The sequence below is a fragment of the Rousettus aegyptiacus genome, unplaced genomic scaffold (assembly GCF_014176215.1).
Source record: "Rousettus aegyptiacus isolate mRouAeg1 unplaced genomic scaffold, mRouAeg1.p scaffold_m13_p_12, whole genome shotgun sequence".
In the NCBI taxonomy this organism is placed as follows: Eukaryota; Metazoa; Chordata; class Mammalia; order Chiroptera; family Pteropodidae; genus Rousettus; species Rousettus aegyptiacus.
The window spans coordinates 59792321-59807333 of record NW_023416287.1 but is presented as its reverse complement, the minus strand read 5'-3'; the positions used below and the strand labels follow the sequence as shown (position 1 = coordinate 59807333).

General features: G+C 37.0%; 1 protein-coding gene across 3 annotated transcripts in view; it reads right to left on the bottom strand.

Annotated features, from left to right (window-relative positions):
* The window catches only part of TAF4B (TATA-box binding protein associated factor 4b), a 112736-nt gene that overhangs the window by 78719 nt on the left and 19004 nt on the right, over positions 1 to 15013 (bottom strand). For all 3 annotated transcript variants that reach the window (XM_036229923.1, XM_016160093.2, XM_016160094.2), the window contains exons 4-7: positions 7805 to 7960; positions 7569 to 7691; positions 6526 to 6615; positions 3739 to 4350 (exon numbers count right to left, since the gene is read on the bottom strand). In XM_036229923.1, the coding sequence (XP_036085816.1) occupies positions 3739 to 4350; positions 6526 to 6615; positions 7569 to 7691; positions 7805 to 7960 (981 nt within the window). The remainder of the gene's footprint in view (positions 1 to 3738; positions 4351 to 6525; positions 6616 to 7568; positions 7692 to 7804; positions 7961 to 15013) is intronic.

Genomic DNA, 15013 nt, shown 5'->3' with positions numbered 1-15013 from the left:
ATTCAGAGAATGGTTACTGAATGCATTTGGGCACTATTTATCAAATAAGAAAAAATATCTATGATAATATTAAAATCTCCTGCTGTAATTCCAAGTATAAATTATTCTTAAAGATGTTCAAGAAATATATAAATACAAGATTACTAAGAGTAATAAAATTCAATTTACTCTATAAAACACTCTGCCTTTTTTCCAAAAACAGAGACCAAGAATTTTTAATTAACTTTCTCATTCATGAATTTATTCACACATTATGGATTTGAGAGGCTTGTTGTTTATTTTTTATGTGGTAAAATTAGTACTGAAATTTACCAAAATTTAATTTTAAAAATTAGCAGACTGAAATTAAAAGTTAGCTTTTCTAAATTAAATTATTTTGCTAATTAAGTTTAAATTTAATTAAGATGACAGTCTCTAAATTAAATTTAGCTTTTGCTCAATTACAAGTTTTTTCACAAATATCCTAAGGAAAACTTTTAAGCACTGAAACTCCTGAAAGCTTCAACTTATTATTCATCAGACTAGAATTTTATAGACTAGAATCCAATCCTCCATTTTTCTTCATTAACCTTAAACGAACATTAAGATCAACATTTAGTTGGAGCACGTAATATCATATAACAATTCGGAATTCATAATAAGATTAACCATTTTTAAGAACCAGATTCTTACATGTAATCCCACGAACTACTGATTTAGGTCCATAGTTCAACAATTCAAGCATTTAGGGACCAAAGTATACAAACACTGAACTACTGGTACAAAATAAAAACACCTGAAGAAACTGTTAGCAATTCTAGTTAATTTACTTGATGAAACATTTAGCAGATCCCCGGAGGATAATACACAATAATCAATGAGATAACATGTAGTGATAAATCTAAATTTAAAAACAGGGGAGGCTGTCTCTTTAATTTGGAATAAAAATGTATAACTTCATAAATAATAAATGTACATTAACCTAAACCCTGAAATAGTAGATTGAGAGGATTCTTACAACTTGAAATTGTGGTATCAAATATCTTAGACAGAAGGCAGAAAATCTATACAATTCTCCAGAAAAACTAGTATAAGCTAGAAAAAAGTACTAAGAGGACATTTTTTAATTCATGATCAGTTATCAAAGGAAATAAATTACACAAATTTTAAACCTAACATTGAACAAGACAGCCATACGTGTATCTTCAGAGCATTTTTGGAGACTGTATCTGAGTTGCACGGACCACAGATTTTATCCAGCGTGGCAATTCCCATATTTTAAATAATTATTTGCCGTTAATTCTTTTAAGCTACGTTGAATTCTTTCTTATGTTTTTAACACCCTGAGTGTTTTCTTCCTCACTCAGACCTAGGATTACAATGGGCTATGGTTTATAATGAACTCACTGATGATATTCTTAAATTACTCAAGAAATACTAATTTAGATTTGAATAATATTCATTTTCTAAATTGGTTGATTTGAAAGAACATTCTAGTTCAACCCTCTCTGTGACATTGCCATACAGAAGAGCTTTTGTTGTTTTGTGCCCCAGGTAAAAATCTGTTGTAAAACAGATTACAATGCATTTTCAGTATCTACCTGCTCTGGCTTTTGCCATTTTAAATAGGAAGGTACGAATACTGACATTAAATTTGTTGACTAAAATGGAAACGAAAGCCAAACAAGAAAGCAGAGTTCACAAATAAATTTCTCCACATTCTTTTCAGAATGAATGTACGAAGTTTAAAAAAATCCCTAAAATGTACCATTGGGTTTCTATTACACTTTTTCTTGATTAAAATTGTTTCTAATGTATACAAGTCAAACCTACAAAACGCAAATGCTGTCAAGATATTATAACTGGACAGTTTTCTATTTCAGGATACTCCAGAAATCTAGAAGTTCTTGCCATTATCACTATAACCTAAAGGGAAACACACTGGGTTCTAGTCCGAGATTCATTACTCGTTGAGTGCTAGTCAGTGGATGAGTTACTTAAAAATTCCAGACTCTTAAGTTTTCTCCCTGCCTTTCTGATATCACAAAATTATTTTAAAATCTGTAGTACATACATGACATGCTTTTAAAACTCTATGTAGCCATAAATCATTATTTCACTTCAGGAACCGATATGCTATACATGTTCAATAAAGATTAAAACTGATTCAAGAATTAGCTATGACCAAGAAAAAGGATTTCACTTCTGTTCAGTGCTACCAAAAAGAGGCCTTTCCATGGGGCAATTACTCTGTTTCAGTGGTTCCTAGACCTGGCTGTTGAGATCAATGTTTAAGAGTCACTGCTTCTAAAAACGTTTCATCTCTGAGACTAAATTCAGACATGCAAGAAAAACTCTGCAAAGCAGGTATATTTATTTCTCCATTTGAAAATCGGACCCAGAGTAGGAAGGAATGAAAAAAGATAAGCACCCAGGAAATGACTATTATCTCCTACCTACCCAAGAGTTTGACAACTGTTCAAATTCATCTTCTTCCTTTCATTCTACACTCAAAAACAATCATCCACAGATGCTAGCTACCTCTTCTGACCATACAAACAAGAATGGGAAGTTTACTCAGATTTTACTCTTTCAAGAAGCAGAATAAACAAAAGTAGATTCAAATCAAAGCTTTGAACACAAAAGCTTAGAGAAGAAAGGCCATCAAGCTAGCTCTTTTATAGTACAAGGTAGAGAAGAACTTGACTGAAAAAAACATGATCTTTGACTCACCATGTACTATCTCCCACAGGTTAACAATACTTTCATAATCTTCTAATAAAACTTGTCTTATCTTGAATAAAGTAGAATGTTCTAAACACTACTTTCACACAAGAACCTCCCAATCCACCAAATTTAGGAAACACAACTTCTTACTCATCTACTCCTTTCACTATCATTCTCTCCCCTCAGCATTTTTTTTAAGAAATGTCACTATAATATCACCTTTGTAAGAAACATGCCAAAAATATTTCATCTGAATCTAATCTTGAGGAAACAATCAGAAAAAAAACAAAATAAAGAACATTCTAAAACAACCACCCTGAGAACTTAAAATATTACAACATAATGAGCAATCACAGAAGACTAGGGAACTGTTCTATATTAAAGGAGCCTACAGAGAAATGACAAACATAATACACAATTCCTTATTAGAAACAACATCTGAAAAAAAATAAGCTATAAAGCAGGGGTCCCCACCTCCAGGCCATGAACCATACCCATCTGTGGCCTGTTAAGAACTGGGCAGCACAGTAGAAGGTGAGTGGCGGCAAGCCAAGTGAAGCTTGATCTTTATTTGCAGACACTCCTCAGAGCTGGCATCACCGCCTCAGCTCCACCTCTGATCATCAGGCATTAGATTCTCACAGGAGCCACTGGTCCTTGGTTTCAAAAAAGTTCAGGACCACTGCTATAATGGACATTGTTGGGACAACTGGGGAAATACATACTGTACCAATATTAACTTCTCATGTGTGATAATATGTTATAGTTATATTTTTAAAAACATCCTTTTCCTTAAGAGATACTCAGTATTTAAGGGTGCAATGTCATGATTTCTGCACTCAGCTCTCAAATGGTTCAAGGAAAAAATTATGTGTGTGTGCATATGTATGAATATAAAGAAAGACAAAACAAATGTGGTAAAACATTAATGACTGGTCGCAGTCAAGGGATCATTTTACTAGTTTTGTCAATTTTCTGAATGTTTCAAATTTTCAAAACAAGAAATTAAGGAAGAAATAAAATGTTACTCACTAGTTGTTTGACTTTAACTGCCTGTGGAATACCAGCTGGTTGTGAAAGAATGGAGCCCGGCTGTGCAAGTTTGATTTGGACTGGTGCACCAATGACTGGCTTATCAGATGTCCCAGCTGAAGTAACAACAGGTTTCACAGGTGGAAAACAAATAGCTGCTGCTGAAGTTTCTCCAAAAGTTACCGACGGAAGGGCCAGCGTTACTGCTGCCCCAGAGACTACTGGTTTTTCAGGTTGAAGTGAGACTGCTGTAACTGTATTTTGTACAGACGTCACAAGTGGTTTTGGAGTCTGAAGCAAAACAGTTCCAGCTGTTGTTCCTCCTGGTACAGCAGCTGGACCTACAGAATGAAGTGTCACAACTCCAGTTTTTGCTCCCCCTGGATCAGCAAGCGGATTCAGAGTTGGCACTGACACAGTTCTGGGAGTTGTTGCTCCAGAAACAATGATAGATTTTTCAGACTGGATTGAGGAAACTGTTGTCATCACAGAAGAAGTTGTTACTGGTGTGGTACAGGTAGCAATGACTACCTCGTTAGAAGTCTGCTGAAGACACTGCTGAATAAAGCTCTGGGAGTTAGGCATGAGTTGTCGTAAGGCACTCACACTTTTCTAGAAATAGGGGAGGAAAAAAAACACTGATAACTAAACAAATTAGCTACTAGTAAAAAAAAAAAAGTATATCGTTTCAATTGAGATTTGATATCACTTACTTATATTCTATCAATATTCAAGATACTATCAACTTAAAGCCCAAAAGTGCTTTATCTTTCAATTTGAAATTATGTCTCAGTATCAACCTTATTTTGTATATCTGAAAATCAATTTGTTAAAATAAAGCACTTTTTCACTTGTTTCTGTTCATCTGAACCCGACAGACCACTAATAACTTCAGTATCTATAAATCTGTCTATAAAGTTTTTGTTAAATAACTTTCAAACTTTTGATAGAAACAGGCTTCACATCAAAGTTAAAACAAAGTCAATTTTCTTAATGATCTAGAATATTTTCTGACAGGATTTTAAGTTTGTGCTTATCTTTGTATCCTGGTGAAAGAGTTAAAGATAGTTCAAACTAAATAGTAGAGGGTTCTGCCTTTTCATCCTTAGGATTTGTTTTTGGGTTAAGAAAAAAAAAAGATAAAAAAGCAGGTAGATAGTACATAATCTTTTGGCATGCTTATTGGATATTTGAAAGATTTTCTTGTTTTGACACTTAAATTCAGTTAGGCCACCTTTATTTAAGAAGCAAATGAGAACTAGTGTTCCTTTTTCTTTCCTTTTAGTTACTTCCTTTACTTCTTTTATCAAAAGAGGTTGATAGAATTCTTATAAGAGGTTTTAAAATATAACAAAGAAAAGTAAGAGTCTCATAATCTTTTTCCAAACTTTAAAAATGGTAGTAAATAAACTGCTTTGGAAATACATGACAAATGAAGTGATTTGATTAATTAAACTTAAGCTAGAAATCTAAGATGAAGGGGTCCTGAGAAAAACACAATTGGAAACAAATGTTAAAAGTATTAAGATTTTATTAAAGAGACAACAATAAAAAAAGCATGTTTATATTAACTCTTGATCACTGGCCAAAGTTAATAAAAAATTAGTCAACTGAAACATTTTTCTCATCTCCAAAATGGAAAATACTACCTAGCAACTATTCTCAAAAGACTGATATGAAAATTAAATGCAAACAAAAGTAAAGTATCTAGCAAAGGAGCTGACACATGGTAGGTGCTTACTAATTTCCCCATGGTGTCTTTAGTGAGTATGAAATAAGCTCAAAAGAGCCATCAGCATCATTGTCATGTTCATGGCTCAGAGAACAACATTTGCATTGAAATGGACCCAAGGAAGAACTACCTCTAACTTCTCAATCAAGAGGGTCACCCAAAAAACAGGGCACACTAATCATTTGATGTTAGGTATTATACTGACCCTTTAACTTTCTCTTTCCCAGACCAAGTCTTCTCTGGCTAAAACGTTCTCAAGTTTCTTTAGCCACACTTCACATCATATAACTGGCAGCCTCCTAATCAATGTGGTCACCTTGGTGGTGACTGTTTCCAAAATTTTAGTATGTTCTGAAAATGGGGTGGTGTCCCAACTCCTTTTCCACTTTTTTTCATGACACAACCAAAAGAAGTTTTCTACTATGAAGCCCCTTTCATCTCCCCTAGAAAATTAAGCCTAATTTTTCTAAAGGCAACTCCTTATTCCATTATTTAAAAATCTATGGTATGTCTTTGGTTCACTACAGTCCCAGGTCTTTAATGACTTTATAAATTTTAATTAGATTTCTTTTCAGCTTCCGAGTATCTAAATATATATTTAGTCTTCCAAAACCAGTTCTTGTTATCAAAGTTATTGTTCTCCATCATAATTCTATTTAGTTCAATAAATCTTAAAGAATATGCCTATCAACAATATAAATTATTTTTTAAAATAATAGCCTTTCCACCAGATTTGGCACTGTGTGGCTTATTATTTCTAAGAGAATATGAGTCATTAGGAGAAAGCAGAAGACCCTCTTTTTTAAAAACTGTCAAGGTCTTTGGATATACAAGCATTAAAAAGTATAATCGAGTTATATCCATGAATGAGATTTTCTGTTTTCCCAATGTGTTCCAATCCAAAGAATATGAACTATCAATGTGATTTACAGACTACAATATTGAACAGTTTTTACTACAGTGTTATCTTCACATATAGTTGAAATATTCGGGTTTTAAATGATTTTAAAGTAATCTAATCCAAAGAATTTCTTCAAAGTAACACATAACACTACCTTAAGAAAAGGAACTAGGTGAGGCTGTGGTGAGGACTTGAGTTCAACATATAATTGTCTAGTAAATTCCTCTGCTTCGATTTTTGCATCCTGAGGATGGGAGAAAGAAAAATACTTTTAGGCCTACAAATCTTTTAAAAGAGGAACAGTATATAATTTATAATTGTAGACATAATGAGCTTTGCACTTAATAAAGTCCATCATTAAATGGGGGCATTTTTTCCCCATGTCACTTGTGAAATGAATAAGCATAAACAATAGAGATGTTTAAATTCGTACAGAATAAATAGAGATTTTGTTTTTTTGAAGATCCCAAGAAGCAAAGTAAGAGTAGAGCTGGCAACCTGAATAATGCTATTGTATCACAATCTGTTAAGAACAATTAATAAGCAGGAGTCCTAAATTTCTTAGAGAACAGACAATTATTTGGTTTGGGGGCCTTCAGCTTTTTTGTTTTCCTTTTAAAAAGAAGTGCAACATATTTGTCAAGCATACAATATGCAATGTTTGCTAATTTCCACCTTCATCTGCTTTTTTAGTGTATTTAAGCATTTTACCTGAAAGAAAGAAGAAACCAGGGGTGCAGAATTTGGCAGCTCAAAGACACAGCTCCTTGGCACTTAAAAAAACCTCAAAGGTCAACGCTTTTACTTGTCTCATTCATAGAAAATAAAACAGGCTTAAGAAAGTTAACTTATATCCACAGGTCCCAAAGTTTGTTGTTTGGACATACAGAATGAATTTTATTATTTTTTGACAGTCTGGCTTTTAGGCATTTACAATTCTAGTAACAACTTTTTACTTTACCAAACAGTCAACCTTCTTTAAGGCCCTTTTTAGGCTAAGAGAAGCATGACTGGCATATAGAATATATACTATTACTTGCCTAAAATTTATAATCATTACAAAGCTTTCAAGAAGCAAAAGCAGGATTTATCCAAAAAACTATTCAAAAGAAACCTCACTTTAAAATAGTTATTTCCCATTTAAAATGTGCTCTATGGATTCTTACAGAGCTTGCAAGATTTATAATACTAACTTACCAAAAGTTGTTCCACCAACTTCTTCACATTCTGCCCCATTTCTGGGGACTGTGATCCACTACATGCTAGTTTTATTAACATTGCAAGGAAGTTCTTACATTTCTTCACATTTTCTAGCATTGTCTAAATATAGAAATATAAACAAACACACATTCACAAATGTTAGCTAAAAATAGAATTTTTTAAAGAAAATTTGTAAAGAGCTGTATTTATGTAAGGTACAGGTAAGAGCTTACCGGAGAAAGATTTGTCTGAGCAGCTGTTGAGTTCTCTGCTTTGAGACTGGGCTCATTTGAGGGGGTGGGTGATACTCCCAAACTTGAAGGCTTCAGGGTAGTTACAGTATTCAACGGCTTTACAGGAGTAACTGTTACAACACTGGTTGGTACAGACTGGAATTAAAAGTAGTATATATTTTAAATATATATTACTATGACAGGTATTATAATGGGTATCTCATTTCACATTTACCATTACTAAGGCAATGTAACACAGTTATAAAAGCTCTAGGCTCTAGTAAATCTGGGTTTCAGTCTAACCTACCTACCTACCTACTTCTCTTTGACACCAACTAAGTGTTGACCTGAGGCAGGTTACTTAATCCTGCTAACCCTCTGATTCCTGTCAATAAAAAACAAGAATAGCAATGGTACCTACTATCCTAGGGTTGTTTGTGAAATACAGTGACAAGCACGCAGTCTTCAAAAAATATTAATACTTCTCAAAAATGGATTCCAAATAGTAAGCCTCTATATGAAAATATAGAATTTCCCATAGTGTTCTGCTTTTTCTCAAGTGTAAAGCGGAAAGATTTACTGGTCATCTTATATTCAGATAAGCTGCTTTTATGTAGACTATAAGAGTAATCATCATGAATATTATAAGTGATATATCACACTGAAAAATATTTTGGTTGCATCTTCCACCTCTATTGAAATGAGGTGTGATTATAGCACCACCTGCAGGATAAAAAGTTTCACACAAAAAATTTCGCAGAAGTCAGGTAGTAATTTTGACAACCATATTGAGATAAAGCAACAATCTTAAGGGCAGACACTAAAAGTTACAGAACATGAGTAAAATTGGGGGGTGGGAGAGAGAATAGTATTTCTAATATACGTAGAAAACTGAACCTTACGCCATCACTTAATTTAAATGCTTGTGTTCTACAGGCATACAGTACAAAAAAGTTCAGGTTGCTATCATCTTCAAGAAAATTTCCTTCTGTAATAGTCAAGATAGGTGAATTTGAATGTACGCCCAAATTTCTCACTTTAGAAAGACTGAAGCAAATATTAGACAAGAATATTTTGAAGGTAATAATGGGAAAGAAATTAAAAACACTGAGTACTGATGAAAACCAGATAAAATGTTAAGCCAAAAAAAGGTAAAATAAAACACGGAGGAAGGAATGGAGGAAGATGGTGGACTAGGTAAAAGCGGGATTCACCTCCTTCCAGGTCTGCATTGAAATTACAACCAAATTATAAAATAAGCAACGTGGAGAATCACCTGAAGTCCAGCTGATCATAACACATATGTCTGATTATATAAAGAAGGAACCACATCGAAGCTGGTAGGAGGGGCAAAGTCACAGATGGGCTGAACCCACACTCATGGGTTGTGGAGAATCATGAGGAGGGAGAGCAAGACTGCAGAGGCTCCCCTGAAGGTGGGGGGTGGGTCCTCGCCTCATTAGGCGGCTCCCCAGCCCAGGGTCCCAGGCCAGGGAAAAGGAGTTTCCAAAAACTGTGACTGTAAAAACCAGAGATTCTAGTTGTCTGGGTAAGACAAAAGGACACTGGAATCCTAGACACCCCTTTGAAGGGCCCATACACAGGCTCTCTCACCTGTGGATGTTCACCCAGGGCACTAGTGGTGGGTCAGAGGGTCATGCAAGATTCATAGGGGAAAATTCTGCATTACCTGGCACCAAAACGAGGGCAGCATCCCCACCCTGATTTTCTCTGGGACTGTGCATTCTGCACAGTGAGCATATTTCAGGTGCCTTAGTTGGGTCCCCCTATGGGGCAATCCACAGATCTTGCCAGCTAGACTGTGCAGATCCCTCCCACAGAGCCATCAGGAAGCACTGGCCTGAGGAGGTCAGCTCACCCCAACCAAACTGCAGATTGCCCAGGGTTTCTGCTGTTGAATGGCTGCCCCCCCCCCTTCCCAGTACCAATTCAGGGCTAAAAATTCACAGCTGGCAGCCAATGCTGTGAGCACATTTCAGAGACAGTTTCAGGCAGATCACTGCTGCCAACATGAACTTGGGCAGAACTCGGGGATCTGTGGGTCAGTCTCAGACAGCAGCTGGTCTTGCTGTGATTTAGGACTTTTATGGGAATGCACAAATAATTACTGAAGTTGCAGCAAGACTGAAGCTGTATTGATCTGACAGCCACTGTCTCCCTGAGATCCCCTTTCACCCAAGCCACAGAATGCCTACAGTGCATTGACAGGCAGCATCCCCACCCTGATTTTCTCTGGGACTGTGCATTCTGCACAGTGAGCACATTTCAGGTAAAACAGTTGTGAGGAGACTACTGCTGCCTGTACAAGCTGCGACATCTCTTGAGGGGATCACAGGAGTCTGTGGGACTGCCCCAGACAGCAGCTTGTCTCTGTGATTTGTGAATACTGTGGGAATGTGCAGACACAGAAATTGCAGAAAACTGAGGCTACTGGCCTGATGGCCCTTGACTCCCTGAGATTCTGCCCCACCCAATGCACAAAGTAAGCACAGCACTTTGATAGACAGCTGCCCCTGTCCTGGGGTGATGCATTCTGCGCAGTCAACAAATCTCAGCCAGCGTGAGAGCAAAGTTCATGGAAAACACTGGCTGGAAGATCACTGTTGCCAGCACAAGATACAACATCACTTGGGCAAATCTCAGGACTTTTGTGGGCCCACCACAGATGATGGTAGGTTGCAAAGTGACATCAGACTTTGGTGGGAACTTGCGGCAGCAAATATAATGCTATATAGGCCTGACGGCTCAATGCCTCACTGAGACAATGCCCCACCTAACCCACAAATTACCTGTGGCAAGCCTGCTCCCAGGCAACCCAGTCCCATCCTGTGCTTTCTTTGGGTCACAAATTCAACAGCAAACAAAAGCACTCAGTGCATGTGGCCTACACAAAGCCTATTTATCCGGGAGAAACATTTGGTGGTGGGCCACAAACTCATGCCCACAAGCTTCAGTAATTCTTAAACAGAGCTTGATTGTTTGCAGGCCCAAGGTGGGCAGCAGCTGACTTTGCTATGATTGGAAACTTGTTTGAGGAGCTACAGAGATGGCGCTGGCATGTAAACTGGCACTACAGTGGCAGGGGGAAATTTGCTGAGTAGATCCAGGAGACTCCTGGGGGTCCCTGCAGCACCCAACACATACATCGACCAGAGGCTCTTCCAGTTTCAGAGACTTACAGGCAACTGACAGGCAGTGTCAGGCCTTGAGAAGCACTGGTCCCTCTCCTAAACTGCCATAGGTCAGGGACAGGGGATAACTGGACTGCTGCCTACAGCACTGTCCCCTCCACTTACCTATAGATCCAGCATAGGCAACAACTATCTGCAGATCACTTTGTAGCTCCCACCGAGTAGGACTGAGCAATCAAAAGCAGAGGCTGACCTTGTCCTACTGGGGAGTCCCTCCCAAGGGGACACAAAACCAACGCACCTGAAGGCTGGCATTAGACCACAACAGAACAACTTCTGACTAGTCCCATAAGCAGTACATACAAAAAGTGTTTGCAACAAGGACATAAGCCTGCTAGGGCAAATCCCACTCCGTGGGGTCAGCCCCCACACTGAGTGGGATTTGTACACTGTAACCTGTGAGCACAGCCAATTCCCACAGTCAGCCTGGGCATTATTCCCATCCACTGATCTACTAACACCCATAAAGGCTTAGTGACAACAGAAGATCACATACAACCCACTCAAAGATTATGTCCAGAGCCACCGGCATAGGGAATCAAGGAGAGGAGTGCACCACTGGGCCACAAAGGACGCCTTCCACATTAGGCTATCTGGCCAAGGCTGAGACAAAACAAATATTCCTGACACAGAAATAAACGCAAAAAAGCTAATAAAATGAGAAAATAAAGAAACATGCCACAAATGAAACAACAGGAAAAAACTCCAGAAAATAAGCTAGATAAAATGGAAATAAGCAACCTACCAGAGACAGAGTTCGAAATGATGGTTATAAGGATGCTCAATGAACTTAGGGAGAGAATGGATGAACTCAATGAGAACCTCTATAGAGAGACAGCAAGCATAAAAAAGGACACAGAAACATAAAAAAGAACCAGACAGAAATGAAGAATATAATAACAGAAATGAAGAATACACTAGAAGGATTCAACAGTAGGCTGGATGAAGCAGAAGATCGAATCAGTGAACTGCAAGACAAGGTAAGAGAATACACCCAATCAGAATAACAAAAGGAAAAAAGAATTTTAAAAAATGAGGACAGCTTAAGAGACCTTTGGGACAACATGTGTAACGATATCCAGATCATAGGAATACCTGAAGGAGAAAAGAGAGAGCAAGGGATTGAGAATCTATTTGAAGAAATAATGACAGAAAACTTCCCTAACTTGGCAAAGGAACTGGACATACAAGTTCAGGAAGCACAAAGAGTCCCAAAGAAGAGGAATTCAAAGAGACACACACCAAGAGACATCATAATTAAAATGCCAAAGGTCAAAGACAGAGAAAATCTTAAAAGCAGCAAGAGAAAGGCAGCTAGTTACTTACAAGGGTACCCCCATAAGAATGTCTGCTGACTTTTCAATGGAAACTGCAGGCCAATGTACTGTATACTTGAAACTAATAAAATAATTTTTTTAATTAAATAAATAAATAAAAACTACATCTAAATTAGTACGATTTTATTATGTATGAACAGGTCTTAAAGGCAACAATGAAAATGATGTCTCTCTGCTCCTATTCCCATCCTTTGCCCTGCCCTCAAAGGATAACTACTCTGAATCCTTTTGGACAGTTTCCTCTGAATCCTTTTGGAGATTTTCTAATGAACTTTTAGGTTTATGTACAGTAATTAAATACTCTTTCTTCAGTGAGTCTTTTCTATATTCAGTCATTTACTCTTTGTGCTACTATTTTAAGAAAGAGTAATCTCCAACTTTAGCTGATATGATTACCTTTCACTACTGATGGAAGGGGTTCCTCGAGGTTGGGGGGGGGGATTTTTCCCTCTCCCTTGTGAAGAAAAATAAACCCTAATGAAATGTGAGTTCAGGAAAAGTTCCCTAATTTTTGTTGAGTAGATAGAGCACTTAAGAAATAATCTGTGAAAAACAGTTATACAGAGCCAGTAAAATGAATTGTATGCAATTTTAACAGACTAAACTACATTTCAAGGAGAGTCATTTTTCTATACCAGTCTGAAACAGCAATCAACTTTGGGTTTATTCATATGTATTTAGAAATACTAATTGTAAATGCGATTAATCATTTATACGTTATATTCTAATCTAACAACAGGCCAACCTACATCTTCATTATCAAGTACAACATAAAGCTGAACAAAGATTTCAAACTAATTCCTGTTATATTTACTAGACTGGACTATGTTTCAAGCTATTTAAAATAAATAACAATACCTATTAAAAGGAAAATACTTTCAAAAATTCTTCATATACACATTTGCCTTTACAGTCAGTCAAGTACAAAGGAAGAGTTCTATCTTCTCTCATTTCCAAGTTCTATCTCCTTATTTCCAAGAAATGCCCCAAATTAAGATGCTATACTCCTCAAAGTAGACAAAGATATTATTCATTAACTTCATTGTTTAATAATTTCTACTGCTTTAGCCTACTACTGAGTAGCAGCTCAGCTTAAAATATACATTGATCTGAATTAGGAAAAGTTATAAACAATTCACTTGGAAATATCAACATCTATGTCTGTCTGTCTATCTATCTATCTATTAAGGAAAAGAACTAACAATCCAGATATATGATTTTAGAACAATTATGTTCTAAATCTTTGAGAAATTGACCCAATGAAAAAAGTGGTGAAGTGATAAAACCTTTCCATAAAATAATTGTATTGTAAGTTCTTAAAACTTCCTATTTTCTTAATGCCTCGATATTTCCACAAACAAGATCTGAGCACCCTACCCAGGAGACCCTAATACCAGTTCCCCTTTCCTGCCCTCCCCTATGACCTAGTAACATTCAAACACACAAATAAAATCCCTTTGCACCTTTTCCTTGTGAACTCCATAAAACCCCCAATAAAGATACTTTCCCCTGGGTCCTCATTCTCTCTCAGCTCCCCACGTTTGGCTGTGCCTGCTCCCTGGGTGCTCCCCTCATGCATCCCCCTTTACAGGACATACCATACTTCATTCTTCTAGGACCTGTGAGTATTATAAATCTTTCACTTTCATATACCTCTCCACGGTATTATTCTGCATCTAATTCTGACTAATCTTCAAAAACTCCATTTTAAAGAACATTAATTATTTCTTGCAACACAATAGTAGGTATCGGTAGGCCTAAGTTCATATCTTTTAGCCCAATAATCACCTTAGAATTTATCCCAAAGGAAAAAAAACTAGACTTTGAGATAATCAGTTCAGAGATCAAGAACAGTTTCCAGAATCAGGGACCTCAGCTCAAATCCCTCTTCATTGCATATTAGCAGAAGTCATGCAAGTTTCTTAACCTCTCTAAACCTATTTTCACATATACATAATAGAGATAATACTCCCATATATAGAGTAGTCACAAGGATGAAATAAGAGGATAGATGTAGAGCACCTAAAAAGTGTCAAGCACATCAAATTCTCAACAAATGGTAGCCATCACTAGAGGGGGGAAAAAAAAAACCCATGTTTGAAATCAGGCTAACTGCTCATTGTCTCTATTAGAGGAAAAGAATGGGAGCAGTATGGTTAAATAAATTTTGGAACACTGACAGAAAGTTTGCACTATAGCATGGGATTTCATATAGCATGCTCCAAGAATATATATCCTCTGTACATCAACGGAAGTATGACGGTGGTTCCAAAACCATGTGATCACTAACTTATCATAGAGAGCATGACCCAGAACCTATTAGCCTAGTAAAGTATTAGAACAACCTGCAGAAGGCACAGGTAATACTCTATGAAGATGGAGTTCCATCCTCCATCTTCCAAGACTCAGTGTACCTACTAAATTAAAAATTTCTATATGGCACTATCTCCCCAACAGATCAAATACATGAGGAATCAAGGAGCAACAGGATGAATGAAGCCATCTACCATCACTCTCAAAGACCCAATAGGGTACTTTGCGCTTCCCATTTCCACTCACAGGGGTCCTACTTTCACCAAAGTACAAAGCAAGAGTCTCTATAAACAAGACTCTGTGGCTACCTCCTGGGCACTTCAGGTTCCTTGTGTCCAGGGACCAGG